Below are 20,102 nucleotides of genomic sequence, written 5' to 3'. Positions count from 1 at the left end.
AGGCAGCCCCAGCCTCTTGGCTGCCATGGAGTAGCTGCGATCAGAAACCAGTGGGATTTGCCCAAAGATGGGGCTGAGCCCAGGCTTTGGGCTCTGAAGATTGGGAAGGGTTTAGCTGAGCCCGGCTCAGCTCCACGTTCCTGGGAGAGGAGCACGCTGAGGACAGGGTCTGCACTAAGTGGCAGCCGCTCGTCTTCAGGAGGTCTTTTCCCAGGCTGGCGGCAGCAAGCATCCAAACCCAGCTGAAACCCACACCAGAATGCTTTAAGGCAACTCTTTACTTCTTTCTCCCATTAAATTACTTAATTTCCTGGTTTTTGCAACACTTCCACACTGTCATTCCACTTCCAAAGGACAGCCCAGGCCAAGGCAGGTTGCATCCCATACGCCAACGATCCTTTAACCAAATCAGGACCTTTAGTTAAGAAAGGAGAGGCTGGTGCTCCTCACCCCGAGCACTTGCCTCCTTAGGCACTCACTCAGGCTTGAAAAAGCAGGGCACGACCACCAAAGCAGCTAAAGCCCTGGGGATTGAGAGGGACATGGCAGGCAATCCCCCGTGACACAGACCCAGAGAAGCCAGACGCTGCTCAGCCATCGGCTTCAGAGACAACAGCGGCGGTGGACCTGCTGCCCACTCTGCCTTCGGCTGGGAGTTAGTGCCACATCCCTGCGTTGGCTTCTGCTGGGAGAATGTTGCAGCCCAGGTCAGGAGTTGCGGAGGAGGGAGATGGGAAAAAAAGATGCGAGGAGCCCACATCATGAACTGCTGCTGCTCGGGGAGCGTGGAGAGGCGGCATCATCCCTGCTCGCAGGGGCTGGTGCTCTCCTCCACCACCCTGCTTCTGGCTGCTGTTAGAGAAGCACCCAGGGGTGGACAGACCTTTGGTCTGAGCCGCTGCAGAGCCGCGCTGACCCACAGCAGGCTCGCTCTGCCACCGCTGCCCCGAGTGCGGCAGGGAGACTGGTTGCAGCACCCTGACGTCCCAACTGCTGCAGCTGGCTGCAGGAATGGCACGCAAGGAGAGCACGGAGCAGGAAGGTTGGGTGGCCGGGATGCTCAGCACCTAGGCACCCTGCCAATCCGGCCACCAAAGTACTGACAGTCACCCTTTCTTGCCTAGTTTCACCTTTCACAGTTTGACCAGGCAGGTGGATCGCGCCAGGAGAGAACTTGCAGAATCCACTTGCATTGCGGGCTCCTACCCAAAATAATGTCCTTTAAAGAAAAAAAAAAAAAAAAAACCTCTCTGTACCCAGCTCAGTATCTTCTGAGCAAAGTATTCCAATTAGAAGTAGTCTTACTCGATAAACCAAGCATCTAATACTGTTATTTTAGGAAAAAGCCCTAGGCTACATTGCAACCAGATGCAGCAGCTCCAAGTCATCTCACACAACCACACATTTTTTCCACAAATCATTGGTTTATTAGAAAGGTTTTTTCCCCCTCATTTTACAGCATATATATATATTTATATATATATCTTATGTGACAAAGTTAAATACAGTCTGTTTATGCTTGTTAAGTAATGATAGGTTAATTATTTTTAGCACTATTCTGGAAGTCAAAAAAACCCCCTGACTGCAGCGTGAAGGGTGCCAGAACACGCATATTGAATCTAGAAGCTAATGAAGCTCAGCATTGAGACATTAATACTGTATTCTGTTAATTATTTACAGAGAAATTGAGTCCCTTTTTTTGACCATTGTGTTTCAGTCCAACCTGCACAAATGCAAAGTTTCTTATTTAAAGAGTGAGGAAGCTCAACAGTTTTCGATCCTTTGAATCTCTGTCCCCCTCCCTGGGTCTCAGTGCTGCGCTTCAGGAGAGGATGGGGAAGCGGATGCCACATCCCCTGGCTGCCTGCTCCTGCCTGGTTTGGCAGGTAGGAGCGGGTCTGCCTGCCTGCTCTGAAATCAGGCCCTACAAAGCACCGTGAGGTGCCCCCGAACAGCTCTAACACGAGAAGGACCTGAACCTGAAACGTCCAGGTCAGCGGGGACAGCAGCAACTCGTCCTGGTGCGATAGGAAGAGCTCGTGGATGGAGAAGGCTCCCACGGTTAGTGTTATCTGCAGCCAGTGGACGATGCCGGAACGAACAGAGAAATCCCTTATGGAACATCACAGGCAGGCACAGCCTGAACAGATTAGTTCTAAACCACCTCTCCCTGCGTGTACGATGGCAAACAGTTATGGTTAAAAGGCTCTTCCTTCACCAGAAGACTGTACTGAACTGCACAGCCAGGCTGGCACCTGCAAATCACCCATTCAAACCCGGGGGGGGGGAAGGTAAAAGAAAAGAAAAGGAAAAAAAAAGGGGGGGGAGGGGGCAGTATTTTATACTCTGGGAGACAACCCAAATTCCTGCCACTCCTCAGACTGCCTCCAGTGTCGATTCCTATAAGCAGCTGCTTAGCAAAGATGAGGACTGCGCAGCATGCCCGGGCTGCTTCCCTCTGCAAAGCCGGCAGCCGCCATCACCTTCCAATGCGATGCCGTTCATTAGCTGTTAGAGTCACCGGTGTCGTCCACGCACCTCACCTAGTCCAAGTCTCACATTTTTTCTTCTTCTGCAAAATGCTAAATGAAGATTTTTTTTTTTACATTTTATAGTACATAAAAACTTCAAAAATACATGAGCTTGATAAAATATACATGCTTAGTCATTTTGCATCTAGCTGAAACTATAAAGTTGAACCTTTACAAGTGTCTTATTTCACCTACAGCAAACATATTTACACAAAAGCCACCAGAACAAGTACCACTAAAAGAACTGGCTGTAAAAAATATTATTGCGATATACTACAAATGTAACCTTTTTATATGAGCTACAAAAAGCAGCATCTTTGTTTACAGAGTTCAGTGCAATTCTTTACATTAAAAAAAAAATTCCTATAAATTAATAAGGAAACCATCAGTATTACAGAGGAAAGAATACACTTTACATACTCCAGCCACTCTCCCCAGTCCTCTGTATTGCTTCAATTCCTAAAGGTATTTTTCTCCTTCTCTCATCTGAGTGCCTCTTTCCCAACACCACAAAAGATGGAAGTCAGAGTGATATTCCTTCCCCCCACCACCCCCACCCAGGAGAAGAGCAGTCAAAGCCCACATTGAAATCACCAGCCCCAAACTGAGGACCTCTCTCCAGTCCAGGATATTTGGAAGGCGTCAAGGTGCAGTCCTTGCACAGGAGAATGCTAATGCAGGATGGAGAAGGGTTGGAGCTCTGGGCACAGGCGCAGCTCCTCTCTTCGGCTTTAAAATAAGATCTTAATTCCACCTTTGCTGCTCACACCAAGAAAAAAAAAAACCAAAACCCTACATATGCAGCGATAGGGTGCCAAGAAGTCTCCTGTAATGCCTGAAAACTGGTACTGGCCCAGCCAAAACAAGAGTGGCACTGCCCCTTCCATCAGTCTCCTCGCCAGGATCCACAGCTGTCAGTTACTGAATGTTTTATCGCTGATTACAAGCCAGATTCAATCATGCTGACTATTTTAATTAGATGACCTCACTAAAAGGATTTTGAGAGACCTATCAGTGTGTATGAAATCTCATTTATCATATACAAGGCAGCAGAAGGAAGATGACCAAGTGTAAGAATCCAGGGAAAAAAAAGCCTTTCCAAGTGTCTTGCTGGTCTACACGTGAAATGATTCTTCCAGGACAGAGTGCTGCTACGTGCACGGAGGTGTTGGGGACGCGAGACAGTCCCTGGTAGCGGATATACACAACACTTACAAACTGACCCGCCGCCTGCTGCTACCCAGCCCTCAAGCCTTTGGCTTCTTTGGCTGCTAAAGATTGAAAGGAAATTCTCAGGCCTCACCTGCCAGCTGGATCAACTTCAACCCCTTCCCAAAATGCAAAATATTCTCTTTCCTCCAAGGTTACTTCATTTTGTCCTTCATGTGCCGTGACTGGGTGGATGCTGCAAGTCCTGTCCTGAGAAAATGGGGTGCAGCAAAGGGTGAAGATGTAACGCTGTAGCGGCTGCAGCGGCAGCAGGTCTTGGGGCAAGAAGGGTTGGGTAAAGAGCGTGAGGAACCGGATGAAAAGTAAAGGGGCCCGGATGGATAGCTGACGCCGGAATGATGTGGATGGGGTGGCTGGCTAGAAACGTAGCAGGGTGCCCTGGAATAATCGAGTGGGTCAAGTGGGATAACGAAATAGGCGTCAGGTGGGGCTGGGGTATATGATGAACCTGAGCGAGAGGCTGGGGATGGGGGTGAGGGTGAATCCCGATGGCGGCGGCGGCGGCGGCGGCATGGTGCTGCAGGATGGCATGCTGCACGGTGGTGATGGAGGTCGCGGATGCTGCCGCTGGCTGCTGAATGTGGATGGGCTGCAGGGCAGGCGCTGCCGGTGCCAGGGCCGCCGAGGCAGGAAAGGCCTTGACCTGCTTGGCCAGAAGCTGCTGCTGAATGTGCTGCTGAGCAGCTTGCTGCAGCTTACTGTATTTCTCCATTTCTTCGGGTGTAAAAGTGATCGGCTGGCTCTCAAGCGGTGCTAGAGAGGAGTCTTCTCCTCCTTCCCGATCCCCTTCAATGCTTGGCTCCCCACTCTGAGGCACATAGCCAGGAAAGTGCTCGACATCTGGAACTAAGGGCATCATACTGGTTTCCACTGGGACTGGCTGGCTGCCCCCGTCCATAGGTTCTAGCCCATCACCATCGCTCGGATCCGAGAGGAAGTTGTGTGGCATGACCAGATCTCCAGAACCAAAGCACTCGGGAAGCGCTGGTGCTTCGAGGGGAATGGACGGCACTTCCACGGCAGGTTCATCGCGTTTCTGCTCATCCAGAGGTTTGTCCTGAATTACCATCACCACTTCTTCCAGGAGAGACTGGCCAGCCAACTGAGACTCCTCAATGCCTTGGGAAACATCCTCAGAATCTGACAGCTCTTGCTCCTCACCCCTCTCCAAGCCAGACTCCTCATATCTTTTGGCATTCGGTTTTCGAACGGTTGGCAATTTCCCAATTAAGGGGAGAACCGGTTTGTTGCCTAAGGAAGGAGGAAGTTTTGGGCCAAAGTAGCCCTGGGGAGGATCTTTGAGCTTTATGCCCACCTTGTTTGCCCCTGCCAGCATCTCGTCAGCAACACAGGGCTTCTTCTCAACCTTCCTGGATTGAATCTTTTCCAGGAGAAGTTTTGCAGTGACTGAGTTTCTCTCCTCTGGACTGCAGTCACCTTCCGAGGCCCTCCCCGTGCCAGAGCCGCTGCTGTTTTGGGAGAGCGAGCCAGATCCTTTCAGATCCTCTCCTTTGCCATCCTCTTTCTTCAGTGATGATCCTTCACTTCGGCCTGTCCGGAAATAGTGAGGAGACTGCGAGCGATAGATTTTTGACCTGATGAAGTCTCTTCTCCCGGACCTTCTCTCTTCAGGGCTCTCGTGGCCTCGAGAGCCCTTTCGCGAGAGAGACCTCTGCGAGTGGCTTCTCGTACTGCGGCTGCGATCCCTACTATAGCTGCGGCTCCGTTTCCAGCTGCGACCCGTTACGCTTCGGCTTCTCCTCTTGCTTCGACTGCGGCTGCAGCTGCTGCTGCGTGTTCTGCCCCGGCTCCTTGTTCTTGACCTGCCTCGAGGGTGGGTTCGGCTCCTGCTTCGACTCCTTGACCTGCTCCTACTTGAGCTGTAGTCATCCTCAGAAGAGGAGTACTTGCGTCGCTTTGATCTGTGATTTGAGCTGTTGTAGTCAGAGTCATCCTCCGAGTCATGGGACCGCTTTGAATGGCACCTTGACCGGTCACTGTAATCGCTATAGCTATCATCTGAGTAACTTCTCCGACGGCTGTACCGGCTGTGGTCTGAGGAAGCATCAGAGCTGGTCGAATAGGACCTGTGAGAGGAGTGCCTCCGCCCCGACCTGGAGCGGCTCCTGGAGTGGTCACTGCCAGAGTCATAGTCGTCACTGTACTGCGACGGGGATTTTTGCCTGCAGTGCTTCCTGTGAGAGCCCTCGTCACTGTCGTAGTCCCCGCTGCTCTGCCGGCTCCTGCGGCTGGTCCTGCCCAGGGAAGGAGCTGAACATCGCCGCCTCAAAGCAGATAACTGCTGCAGGTCAGCCTTGTGTTTTTTGCTGCCATGCTCTTGGCAGGAGTTACCACCATCCTCTTTTTTACCGCTGCTTCCCTCTTCAGCAGACAGAGACTTCCTCTGGGACTCCTGAGAGCACCGCTTTTTCTTCTGGAAATGGCTACAGTCTTCAGACAGTTCGGTTTTTAGTGCCCGTTCTGATTCAGTAGAAAGAGAGGATTTGCCTTTTTTGTGCCTGTGTCTTTTCCGTTTCTTGGGTTTCTCTTCCCCTGGGTCAGTTTTTCGGCCCTTCTCATCAGCTTCCTCCTTGTGCTTACGTTTGTGTTTGCTGGACTTTTTGTGCTTCTTTTTCTTTTTGTGTTTATGGGATCTTCCAGATTTACTCTTACCGGTTATGCTTTTACCGCTGTCCTCTCCCTCTCCCTTACTAATGCTTGCCAAATTGGACTCCTGCTTGTTCTGGGAGCCACAGGTGGACAGAGATTTGTTTTCCATTTTTAGAGCAGAACTGTTAGTTGCGCTTTCTGCTTCCTTGGCTTTGCTTATCTCACCAGATTCTGTGCTTGGAATGTTATCTTTACAAAGACCCCCTGGATCCTTAGATTTCTCTGCCCCTTTACCTTTAGCATCTTTGTTGCGAGAGAGCTTGAAATCAAAATACAGGGGGTTACAGCTGTATGAAACAGATGGCTCTGCTTTGGTAAATATGAGAAGCTCTGAAGGCCACTGGAGAGTCGTGCTCTCATCTTTACTCAGAACAGGAAAAAACGGTCCTGTTGGATGCTTTGGTCCTTCAGAGACTTCTTTACAGCTTGGGACAGGCTGAGTGACTTCTTTAGTAGTGTCTGGCTCAGGAAGATTGCTCTCTGTAAGATGCTTGTTCTCCTGCATACTTGCATTTTCTAGGACTTCTTTTAGCTCTGTTTTGCTCTGCTGAGCTGCAGTTTCAGTAGTACTCTGCTCCTTCTGCTGCCCCGTGCTCTCAGCAGCCTTCTCTGTATGCTTGCCGGGTTTGGGTTTTGGAGAACTACCCTTTTTAACTTCATGTGTGGTTTTTTTGTTCACATTTTCAGCTTCCATTTGTTCGGTAGACTTCATGAAAAGCAGGAATTGAAAATTAGGCTTTACTTTACAGTGGGCTGGGGGAATATAGTGGTAGTATTCTGGTTCAACTGCCATTGGTCCATCTTCTCGTCTCATCTTTTTCAGTTTAGATAACGTAGTGGCTAGAGACCCACTATCTTTGTCATGTTGGTCATCTTCCTCTGCCTTGCCATCAGAATTATTTGTGCTTTCTCCCTCGCCAGATTTCTGCAGACTCCCTGCATCTGAGGACCCTCTCTCATCAGCTTTGGCTCCATCTGCAGAACTTGATTCTTCCACGTGGTCCTTGAAAACAGAAGCTATGGTCTCAAGCTTTACCGGAGTCTTCTTAGCAAATGAAAACGACACGCCTATCTTCTGCAGTGGAGTTCCCAAAGCACTCTTAATGCCAAAGCTGATTGCTTGCGCTGTCTGCATGGGCATTTGGCTTGGCATAACAGTGCCACCAACTTGTCCAGTGTTTAGGAAACCTCTGTCCATAGTCATCTCTGTAGCTTGGCCAGAAGTCGTCTGGATGAAAGAGCTGCTGTTGGCTGCAGAATCGTCATCATCTCCACCTTCCTCATCCACAGCCACCGTGGTGGTTCTGAACATGGGTCCACTTCCAGGAGCACTGTATGAACAAGTTAAAACAGAGAAAACAGCTGACTGCCATTTGTACACCTCTGCAGTTGGATTCATGCCTCATCTAAAAGTGTCTTTTACACATTTCAAGTACTCTTGTATCCAAGAAATATGCATTAAAATAGCATTATACAGCCATTTGAATTTTTTAATAACATTAAGTAACTGAAGAAAATGTATTGCTGGATAAAGCAGTTTGGGGATGCTCCGGCCTACTGGTTTAGTGAATTCACTCATACCAAAACCACAGCATGAGGCCAAACTTAAGTGTGAAGCTTTGCCCTCAAAACTTGTGCAGCATTACAGGAGCAAGAATGCCAGCGCAGCAAAAGGCTGCAGTCCCACGCAGGACTCCTGCACACATGCTCCAAGGGTGCTCGGGGATCACCCGTACTCACCATTCAGGCTGCCTCCTCTGTTCAGCGAGTTCGTGTAGACGCCGGAGGGCTTTCTCCTGCTTCCTCTCATCTTTACGTGATCTTGAAGAGACATTGCGAGCAAATTCCCTTTGCTTGAGATCTTTTAACCTCTGAGGCAAAAGAAAGCAGGAACAGATTAGATAAAAGCTGTTTGTGGTAAAGCGTCTGAAAGCATCTCTTTGCTGTAGCACTGGAAAGTACGCTGTAAAGCCCCTCCCCAGTAACATTTATTGAGCTAGGATGGAGCAACAGCATTCTAGCTCAACAAACCAAATGGAGCACATTGCCATCCTCCCAGTAGCTAAATGAAAAGACAACTGTTGATCACTTTTGGCTGTAACTTCAAGTCTGTGTATATGCATTTCCAATCATTACTGGTTTTCTTTAGCATGTACAATAAAGCTGATTTCAAAGCAACAAGCAAATTCTGAAAGGAGAAGGGAAAAAACAAGACTGCTTACTTTGCTGCTCTTGCAGGGTGCAAATGTACTTGACAAACAGTGCATGACAGAAGTCTTAATAGCATGGGCCAAAGAACAGAAAGGGATTAGCTGGTGCAAGAGAGTTACCCAGGTATAATATCTTACAAAAGCAATGTACAAATTACATTGGAGAAGGTGCCAAAAATCCCATGCAAATGATTCCAGTAAGCAAATAAATAATACAACATACACCACAAACAGTTACTTGCTCTCCTGACAGTAGTTCTGAGACAGTCTCTCAAGAAACAAAACGCTCTAAAATGCAGTGGGGTCTTCTGGGGTTTAATACTTTAGAGGACAGAAAGACTAAGTTCTCCAGAAATCTTATCACATGAGGAAGTAAACTCAAACCCAACAAATTTCAAACATCATGTCACTGAGGAAATCTAGATATCCAATTCTAATAGATATCAAGCATTCAAGACTTCAGAAAATTTTTGAAAGTCCTTGTCTCAAAGCACTAGGAAAAGAGGCTGCTGTTTTTCCTTTGAATACATGTGAAAATTCACAAGGCAATTTGTTTTTTTGTTTGGTTGGTTGGTTTTTTGTAAAGAGTGCTCTACAGAAGTTTAAGTAACAGAAAGCAGCAAAGACAGAACTCTACCATCCTAAGGGATTAATTTTTCTTTTTTTGGTGCACAATTTGAAACCCTTTCAAAAGGCCCAATTCCAGAAAGTACCGTGTACCCAGCTTTTGAACAAGTTTCGTATTTTTCAGGCATTTCATGAAGGGCCTGAAAGACTAACGGTACTCAAAGCAGTAGTCACTTTAGAAAAATTCTCATGCAAGATGTACAAATCATTGGTGGATTCTAAATGTACCATCTGGCTGGCGGACTCTGCCTCTCTAATGGAGCAGAGTCAGACCAGTACACATGCAAACAGTGGATCTGAAAACTAACCTGAAGTTCAAATTAGAGGAATTAAGTTGGCCCAATGTAAAGAGAACATTGCTTTGTGAAAAAGGGGAAGATTTGACAAGACACAGGATTCTCTTACCTAATTGTATTTGCTAAATGTGGTTGACCATTACCAAAATCAGAGGGGAGGACACACAAAAAAAATACAGCTATAGACACTAGTAGAAAGAAACTCACTCTTGTGATCTGGGCTCCAAAATTAGAAGGGTTTGCTTTCAATACATCAGCTGAAAACGTCACATCACAAAGAAAAAAAGAAAGTAAAAATATAACAAGAGTGGAAGAGAGGAAAAAAATAAAAAGCAAGCATTACTACACAGGCTCTCGGTGTGTCTGCAAGCTCGTCTACAGAGAAGGAGGTGAGCCAGCGAAGCTACAGGATCGAGCTTAGAGAATCTGGAGCAGAAGGGAGAACGCACATACACATACACGCACAGACACAGCAATGATCCCACCTGGAACAACAGAGCTACTTTCACCAGGACAAGTAAAGGGCTCAAGGGTTTTGTGGTGTATGTTAAATGTTGAATAGTAAATTTTTTTCCAAGAAGGAGGAAAAAAAGTGGACTAAGCAATGCTATCAGCTTTTTCATGCTGATTTAAAAAGTGTTATCTAAAATGCTCCAGGAAGTTAAAGTCACCAACAGCTGACAAAACTATTTAACTGGGGTTTGATGCCAAGTCTCTAGATCACTCATCCATTTGGAAAAAAATATGACCCAGCTATTTACAACAGAAATGAACTGTGACCTTTTACTTTAAAGAGGAAGGTGCAATGGTGCACTCAGAAACTCACCTCCACCCCCCAGACATAGCCTTAAACACCTCCCCATGAAATAAAACGGGCTCAAAGTCAGTTGATAATCATGCAGCTGCCCACAATGCAATCCTGCTTTTGTTACAACAGAAAATTTTAATGAAAACAGAATTAAACACCCATTTCCTTAAATGCTGATCTTTTTGTGTCTCCACTCCCCAAAACCTCCACTCTCTTACTGTGTAACACTTGTAAATTAGAAGCAATGAAGCAAGTGAACTACCTTAATGCACTGCAACTCCAGAACATGCAACTTCTAGCTACACCAGTATCTGTGCCTTTTAAGATGATAAACCACTAACCATGGTTTCAAGAGTGCTGAGAATTTATTACTCCCCAAACTGGGGAAAAGTTTGTCTGATTTTACAAAGCTGACTTTATGAAAGACTAAGAGATCTTAAGGCTGAGTTTCTGTAACATAGGGGCCAGAAGGAAGAAGGGTCTTGCTAGGTAAGTTTAAGACAGAAAAAATCTCCACAACTGCACCATGCTATCTCCAGGGGAATGCAAAATGTAAAATATGTAACATAACAAAGCTCAGCATCTTTGACTGACCTAAAATGATGCATCTATCTTCAGAAATGATTTCTCAAGTTTGCAAGGAGCCAAGTTCCAAGAAACCTGGCTGAACTGCATTATCTTACATAAATATAACCTGGGGTAGGGGAAGGAGGGACAACAGAAGACCAGATTGCTCATCTGTAAAAACAAATCACTACAGGAATAGATGCAGAAGGGTATGTTTGCAGGCAGCTGATTAGCACTGAACTTTTAAAATAGCCAGAACTTTTCAAAATACCCTGACAGAGTAACTGTTACCTCACTAATTGTTCCAAGTCCATAATTGAATCCAGTAATTTATCCACACAAAGAACAGTGGATAACCAGTTAACTACTGCCTACCCTCCTCCCCCAAACCTAACCAGGAGAAAGCAATTAAAAGCCTGAAGTACAATTTCACAGTAGTAAAAGGAGTATATCAAAGCAATGAAAAGCTTTTCAGCATACTCCACATCTCAGCCTTCACAGAAAGCTATCTGAACTAAATCGATATTTAAGCTAGGCTTACACTAAAGAAATTTCCATCTAATCCTTAGGCAAGCGTTCATTATTCTAATCCTCCAAATCTCTAAATTACTTTTTGGACTGCACCATATGTGTGGGTGTTCACAGAGGCTGGACAGCTGCAGGAGGCAAGTTGCACAGCTGCCCCTTCCCCCCAACACAGCAAAGAAATTTAAACAAGAATTTAATGTAGCCACTCAATCATCCTCAGGGAGCTTCTCCCCACCAACTAAGGAAAAGGAGCCCTAGGAACCCATCTTCTTGAGGTGAAACCAGCCTTTTTAAGTCTTCCCACGGTGCTCAGCAAGACTATAATTTCTGCAACAAGATCAGAGACACCAACCTGTATCAAATCAAACATATAGCTTCATGCTACTATAGGATTTAAAAATTAGGAAGCATTTTTTCTGAGGGAAAGCAGTGTGTTTTCTGAGGAAGCGGGTGGTTTATCTAAGCAGCAACGCATTTACAAACTGTAGGATGATAGTGACCATGAAGCCAAGAAATATTATTCTGCTGGTTTATTACTTCAGCTATAAGAAGGGCCACATCTGTAAGCCCAGCAACCAGCAAGTAAGGACAAAAATCACTTAAAGTTTGTCCAAATTTCTGCATGCTAGAAGCAGTACTTCACTACCTCAAGCCTTCCTTCAGCTTGGTATTGTGTTTTATTAATAGCTGCCGCCCACCTCAGCTTCGAAACAAAGAATAGTATTTTAAGTTTTCAGCCTTGTTTCTAACAAAATTACTGAGAAGTCTCTAAATTTCAATGGGAGTGCAAATTGAGCTCTTAAAGAACAGGTTTTCTGTAAAATCTGCAGCTACCTCAGTACTCCAGCACAAACAGGCTACAATAATGGATTATCTCCTGATCACGGCATAGCTCAGGAGGGGCCAAATTGGCATACAACGCCATTACCTTACAATTCTCTTCAAATCAGCTTAAATAAGCTGCGCTCCGGTGTCATTTAAAAGCTCTAGAGATAGCCCATCACAGACACTTGAAAGCGGTTAAATAAGAGGGGGACGATCAGGATTCAGAAACTGTCGTAACAGGAAAAAACTCAGCACACGCTGTGGCAATCGTGCGTGAGATTTTGCTGGTGAGATGGTATCGAGGTAAGACCTCCCCAGTACCGAACTGGAGTGCATTGCTTTTCAGCCTCAGGACCAGTGGTAAACGGATTTTCTCAGTCTAAGTTGACAAAGCCATGCAATTTCGCTGAACTGAGGCCCATTCGAGAGGCATTCTTTGCCTAAAATTGCAGAGCAGAAAAAGATCATGTTATTCTCAGAATAAAAAAAGCACTCCACTACACTGCTTTACTAGACCTGAAGATCTGAGACTTTCATGACAAACCTTATATTCAGGAGAGAGGGATAGACTGGATCCATGTACAGTGAGATTGCTGCATTGGCTTGAGACAGGAGGCAGCTCATGTGACAGCACAATAGCATTAGAGCCTACTCCTCCCCTGCTATTGTTCACAAGTCTCTCTGCCAATCCCTATTAAATAAAATAATAATGTACTTTTCATTACAAGCCAGCAGATTTCTGGCTTTCTGAACTTTTGACGTATGCTCGATTCTTTGCCACAAAAGCTTCTGGGAGTGAACTACACCATTAGCTAAATACGAGCTCAAAGGATGGCAACCTTTATAATTTTATATAAGTGAGAACACAAGCCCTGCTTATTTTTGGTAATCAACATTCTTTGCATGCTCGTAAATGAAGTGAAAAGAGCAGAGGGGAAATGGCACACAACTGCAGTTCTATTTCATCTTAATTTCTTCCCTGACACCTCATTTTCAACTTAGGAAAATATACCACACATTAATGCATCACAGATAACCCAACAACACAAGTCTGCCTGCCCTTCAGGAGGCTAGCGTCACTTGTAATCACAATGTTCAGGCCTTGTACCTGGAAGACTTATTTTACCTAATACTCTCCATGTGTAAGTTGTCTTCTCCAAATGTGTGTGCCATCAGCAAATGAAAGCTGAACAGCTAAAACTGGGTTAAGAAAAATACTGTGGGGTTTTTGAGGGTAAAGCATTTCCAGAGTAGAAAAGCCTCCCATGTAACACCAAGTATCTTGGAGATTCTCTCTTCAGTCTTCTACATTCAAGATGTGCTTGGAGATGCAAGTTTTTGGAAAGCACAAGTCCAATTCTCCCCAAACCAGAAAGTTCAGGGTTTGGATTTAGAGTACTCATCAACCACAGCAGTGACTGCGTTGGTAATTTTATTGTGCTTTAACAGATCCCTCCCCATCGGCATTTGAAGCAAAGATCCAGATAATTAGGGCATGAAGAGAACTGCCGATCTATAGTTTCAGTTCTTAGTTCCATCCTCTTTCCCAAAGAACTTTTTTTTGGAAATACATTCCCTTTGCCTTTTTATAAAGAGAAGCTATGCAGAATTAATCATCTACACCTCCAAAATGCCACATATTTAGAAACAAATAAAATGAAAGCTACATAAAAGACTGCATTTCAATACTGGTTAGCATTCTCACAGTTAACCTGGCAAAAGTTCACACAGGAACATGTTTGTTTTTCACACTGAATTCAGAAGGTGAATGTTTTTATTCTGTTGGGTCAGTGACTCAGTAAACAGCTCAACCCTTCATCAGGCATGCTAGCAGGAAAGAGGTGACCATATAGGAGATTCTGTAAATAAGTTCTTGGATGAACTAAAAAAAAACCCAAAGAACAGTAAAAGCTGACTGTAAATGCTATGTTACTTTACATTTAAGATAATTCCAACCATAACAATTTTTGCAAGCTGCTCTAAGTGATGGGCAGTACAGATTCAGTTTATTTGATATGAATACACAAACTGGGTACAAGCCCAAATAAGGTGACCCACATTCATCTTCATGCAAATCTAACATGAAGTATTCTATCTTGATGTCAAAACTCAAAACTGAATTAAGGGCCCACTCAGATGTAATACCCTAAGGATACATTCCCACTAAGCCCAGAGTATTCTAGGACTGTGGGAACTCTCAAGCATCTGGACATCACATATCTGCAGGAAAGCAGCACAAAAATACACCAGGTACATCTTCACTACCCAAGCTCCTCACTAGCTGCAGGAGAAGTTTTCTTCCTACATTTGCCTTCTTTTGCATTTGTCTTCTTTTGCATTTTTCTGTTAATTACTATCACTCTGTTGACAGTTAGGACTGTGCAACATCAGAGGCAGGGGTCCTTCATAAGCTGCCAGTCCTTCTAGTTGCCAGGCTCAAGATCTTACAGCTAAAATAAAACCCATTAAAGATATCAGTAGCTTTCCAGGGTACAAAAAGTTATGACATCTATGGTTACATCCTTTTTCAGTTGCTCACTGAAAGTTCTTTAAGGCAACTGAGTTTATTTTTCCTCTTGCAGTGCCATCTATATGAACGCAAATTGCTTTTAGTCCTCTGGCTTCCCCTGAGAGGGACTGACCGTTTGGTGAATAGATAGGGTTACTGTTCTTTAAAACATCTGTACTTCTCATTTCAAGTATCAACCTAATTAAAAAAATCTAGAGAACAACATTGCACACCTCCAACAAGATGTTTAAAATACAATGACTTAAACAGGCCAATGGTTTGTGATAATAAATGGAAGATTATTTTCCCAGTTAAGGTTATCTAGAAACACTGCCTTTTGGATAGAAACTTGGTGTTGAGGTCGATTCAGATATATCTGAATACTGTATGAAACCAGTATAGCCAGGAAATAATAATAATAAAACCTCCCCTTTAATTGTTTGGTGTTGACAAGTTGGTGGATCCAAAAATTTATCCGGTAGGGATCAATACACTTACCTATCGTCCCTGTTTCGCAATAATCCTGAGTTCCTTCCTGGAATACAAGACAGTGTCTTTATAACTCGGGAGCGGAAAGGGATCTGAGGATGGAACATCTATTTACAGGGACAGCCTAATGCTCACTGAGCCACAGAAGGAATAAGCAAACACTTCAATGTCGTGTAACTAAAAATACTTAAAAGCAAAAGTGATCCCGTGGAAATCTGTTCAACAAGCTAAGAAAAAGGCAAAAATGAAGCACTGTTGCCTCAAGAATTACCGCTGAGAAGACAAAACATTGCAGGTAATATATACCAAGCCGGTCTGCTGTAATTATCTAGGATACCATAATGTCTCATCTTTCCAAGAAAGCCTACTGATTAGCCTACTTTTAAGAAAACTTTATGTTTTTCCTCAAAAAATTTATGTTAGCCTTTATGTAACCTTGCCTTCTTGTCCAGAGAGGCAAAATATGAAACATCTATGTGCAACATATTATGAAAAGCACAGCATGTTTGGTTTTTTTAAACTACCTTAAAATTTAGAATAGAGTGTTAGAAATGAGCCTATCTTGAGCAGTAATGAACAACAGAAGTGAGATAGTGTTACTTATGCAAAATTTACCTTCATTATTTCTAGGCAGTTTCAAGTTCACTTACTGAACACTGACCCAACAGGGTGACACACATTTCAGCATGACATAAAGCTGGACAAGCAATTTTTTCCCTAAGCAAAGCATGATTGCTTCTTTGTTTAAATCCCTGTGTAACTAGAAATTAATGCTGGGTGACGCAGCAAGAGTTTGAAGTCTCATTTTCTCCAAAGCCTGCCTGAAGTTACTGCCATGGATGCAAATTATCCAAGAACATAAATTCCTTTAAAAATAATCAGCAGTACCAAGCAACCCCCAAATCCTTTCTACCAGTGAAAAGATTATGCCAGCCTCTGTGTTCCCAAGACATTTTTCTTTCAGGTCACTCTTCTTGCACCCCTACTGATGAGTCCTTTTATACCAATGAGGGGTGGTGGCTTTCCACAGGTTTGTTTCTTCTTCCACAGCATCTCTAGATGTTAGAAAAACTCTCAGCTTGCCAACCTCGTGTCAGTCCCCCTATTAATCATCCAAGGGCTTTAAACAAGAGTTGACATAATCATACTGCATCACCACACTGTAAGAATGTGACACAAACAGGTCTTTCCACCTCCTAAATAGATGCATATAATTGCACTCAAGTTTCAACCAAGTTGATGGAAAACTTTAGATAAAGTACACTGCTATCAGGTGTCACGACTGTGCCACCAGCTCGGTCAAAGCAGCCCATTTTCCCAATACAAAGTAAATGAATTAATTTCTGCTCTTAATTCTGTTAAGCTACAATTTGTCACAGTACTCAAACAGAAATTACCCTGCCGTGAGACTTCCTGTTAAGACTCCCTTAGTGAATTACTTTGAACTATCATATCCTATACTTAATACGTGGGGCGGGGTGGGGGATAAATCATACTCTGTAATGCCATATTCTTGTTTTAAGCTGTTGCTTCACTGCTATTTTTGCAAGATGTAGTACTCTACAGCACATCTTCCAGAAGTTATCAGCATTTTAATGATTGTATTGTTAGAACTTATGACTAGGAATATCAAAAAACCTCCTTTGAGCAATTTCATCTCCGGGTGAGCACAACACTGCTACCTGCTGTACGTTTAACATCTCATTTAGCAGCTTCAAATGGTCAAATAGATAGGCTAACACACACACACTTCTATTATTTACTGTGCAGCATGAAGTATCATGTAGATACTATGGTACATCCCTACCTTGGGAACAAAGCCAGTTCCACACAGATTCTGAATCCACCTTCTCCTGATGGTTAGAGAATTTGGAAAGTGCTTCTTTTTTGTGATTCCTTTGACACAGCCCATTATTTCCTAGTCTGTTTTCAGTAACTTGACAGAGCACAGACTAAAGTATTAAAATGCATACATGTGGCATATCAGGCTCCGAAGCTGTACTGTGTTAAAAGCTGATGCAAACTGGGAGCCATCCATATCCACATGTACTCTTCCCAGTTTGACAGCAGCCCATTCCTGCCCATGGGTCATTCAAAACCAGGCTCCTTGATGCCAACCATGGGTTGGGGTTTTTTGTCTGTTGTTTTGGGGTTGTTTTAAATGTATGGTGGGCATAAGAATCTTAACCAGTGACATAAAACACCTCTTCCTGGGGCTATAAGGAAAACAGACACACTGGGGAAATTCAAAGTATTAACCACAAACAAGATTGCTGCAATGAATATAAAACTCATGAACTGTGCTATCAACACTTGTTTACCTGCTTGTGAGCATGATCGTAAGAGTTTATGTGGTTGTCAAACTCTTGATGCTTTTGATACTGCTTGTCACAGAGTTCACAGTAGAAGTTTGCTCTGAGGTCTTCCAAAGCCTTGGCAATTGCTTTTTCTTTATCAACATAATCCTGCAAAATTAACAAAAAAATACTTCTGTTAAAATTCCTGTAAAACAAACTGGAAGATGATCAACTAGTCCTTTAAGGAAAAATAATCCTTTAGAAAACCTCAGCATAGACCAATGATTATATTTATTAAGCTGACCAGTCTTTGCAAATTTAGAGGTATGAAGGATAACTTTGCAATACTACCAACCTAGCTTTGATTCAGTTTCCTAAGATAGAACACAATCTTGTCATTAGCAGAGGGATCAGTAAAAGAAGACTGCTTAAAAAAAGAAATCTAGTGCTGATGGCAGGAAGGCAGTTTTGTGGCTGCAAGAGGAGAGCCTGCTGGATTGTCTGAGATAAAAAAAAGAGAGGTTCAAAGCCTCACGCTAACACATGAACAAACTGGCAGCTGCCTGCCCGCATAAGATACACAAAATACACATCAAACCAAGGAAGATCACTGCTTTTGGAACGGAATCTTAGAACTTTAAATGCTGATACTTCCTCCATTTTGAGTGCTAACAGATGTCTGCTTGATCTCAGTTTGTCTGCAATTTAATAGGGAGGAACACAGATCAGCGGCTGGGAAAGCACAGTTCAGAAAGTGTTGAGCCTAATTCCCTTCAGTGTGATTTTTCAGTCAGTGAAATCTTCCCAGGAGCAATGCTGTCCATTAAGCTGAGCTCAAATACAGTGATTACACTGGGAGTGAATGGGTACAGGTAGTTGCCATTTAATAAAAGAGGGGGAGGGAGACTGCCTTAGAGGTTGCTGACAGTATTTTTTTTCCTTATATAATTCAACATTTGTATAGGTGCAAAACCAAACTTCCAAGCAAAGATGAGGTGTCTAAATTGGCAACAGTCATGTCCTCCCCTCTTTTGCTATAAGGAAAAGTAGCAGCTTTTGGATTGGCAGAGTCAAAAAGCTCTGGAACTCTCTAGAAATCCCAGTCCCTCAAGTGGCTGTAATGGCTTGAAGTCCCAAATGCTGGGAGTGAGCCTGTGCAGCTCCACAAGCGTTGTCCCCAGGGCACAGCCACAGCTGATGCAGACCTGGGGGCGCTCAGGAGCCAGGGCAGGGGGGCTCTGAAATGCACCTGATGCTGAGACTCACAGTAATCTCAGGGCTAAGCAGCTTCTTCCCCTAGCCGGGCCACTTCAATTACAATCCCACCAGCAAAATTAATAAAACATCGCCACTCTTTACAAGAAAGCTGGGGAACATTTACCTCAACAAGATGGAAGCACTTACGCTGATGCATGCAAAAAAAAAAGCTACAAATGCTGCATTACAAAGTACGCTGTACTAACATCACCATACCCCATATAGCTATTTACTATATGCATTCCAACTGGAATAAAGAGAAATTATATAAGAAAAAATAGCCTAACATTTGAGAAAAAGCACTTAAGAGTTTAAGAGTTTCCATCTTCAGTACAAACTTCTTATGGGAAATTTCCTTGCATTAGCAAGAGGAGCTAGCAAACATTTAAGAAAGATATACTATGAAAGCTTTTTTTCTTTTTCTATAAGATCGTGTTCAAGGCAATATGGTTTATCTCCCAGTTACCACATCGAAATTACATTAAAATAATATTGCTGAGCATGTTTTTTATAATGCAAAATTCATGTAAAAAATTTCAACTCCCGAGGGGGGCGAGGAGGGGAATATCTGAAAAATTCTTGTGCTAAAAGGTTTTTTTCAATTTAAAGCACTTCTAAATAAAAAAATCTATTTCAAGTTCCTGCTTCCACCTATTACCACAGGCCCTTGTTAAGAAGAAAAAAAATCAACAAAACTATCTAGAGGTTTGAGCCTGATGCAGGTCCCCAGGAAGACAAGAAAGGAAAACAGAACAGCGTGAGATCCACAGAACAATGACATTTAAAGTTCCTCTGAAACCCCGAACAAGCTTCCTGCGCCATGTGTAGGTTTTTTTCAGAAAGCATCCTGTGGCTAAACAATGAAAACACAGCCATTTGAATGATCAGAATCTATACAAAAGAAGGGAATTAAAGAACATTTCTTGCTTGCTTCTTGGTTGCAGAATTATCTGAAATTCCTTTGAGACTCACTGAATGGCTAATCAGGATGCGGCCACAGTTGGCAATTACATAATGGACTCCTGCAGAGCAATGAAAAAAAATTACGCTTGCAGAGATTTTTCACAGATAAATACAGAAATGCAAGAGCCTAATGATAAAGCATGCTAATAAAAACACATTTGAGTTGGGAGAGACTGCTACTGCTCCACAGAGTTCCTGAAAAAAATCTGTGCTGAATAATGGCAGGAAGAGAAAACAGTCTCAGAAAGCAACACACATTCAACTGTATTTGAAAAGACAATTGCAAAACCCAAGA

General features: G+C 43.8%; 1 protein-coding gene across 4 annotated transcripts in view; it reads right to left on the bottom strand.

Moving 5' to 3' along the window:
* Nucleotides 1-1,104: 1,104 nt before the first annotated feature.
* GPATCH8 (G-patch domain containing 8) overlaps nucleotides 1,105-20,102 on the bottom strand; it is a 58,405-nt gene continuing 39,407 nt past the window's right edge. For all 4 annotated transcript variants that reach the window (XM_075036205.1, XM_075036207.1, XM_075036206.1 and 1 more), the window contains 3 exons: nucleotides 17,612-17,755; nucleotides 8,172-8,302; nucleotides 1,105-7,762 (listed from right to left, as the gene is read on the bottom strand). In XM_075036205.1, coding sequence (XP_074892306.1) covers nucleotides 3,913-7,762; nucleotides 8,172-8,302; nucleotides 17,612-17,755 — 4,125 coding nt within the window. In that variant the 3' untranslated portion in view covers nucleotides 1,105-3,912. The remainder of the gene's footprint in view (nucleotides 7,763-8,171; nucleotides 8,303-17,611; nucleotides 17,756-20,102) is intronic.

Source organism: Buteo buteo, chromosome 9 (assembly GCF_964188355.1).
Source record: "Buteo buteo chromosome 9, bButBut1.hap1.1, whole genome shotgun sequence".
In the NCBI taxonomy this organism is placed as follows: Eukaryota; Metazoa; Chordata; class Aves; order Accipitriformes; family Accipitridae; genus Buteo; species Buteo buteo.
The sequence above is the reverse complement of the archived record's forward strand: the minus strand, read 5'-3'. Positions and strand labels throughout refer to the sequence as shown.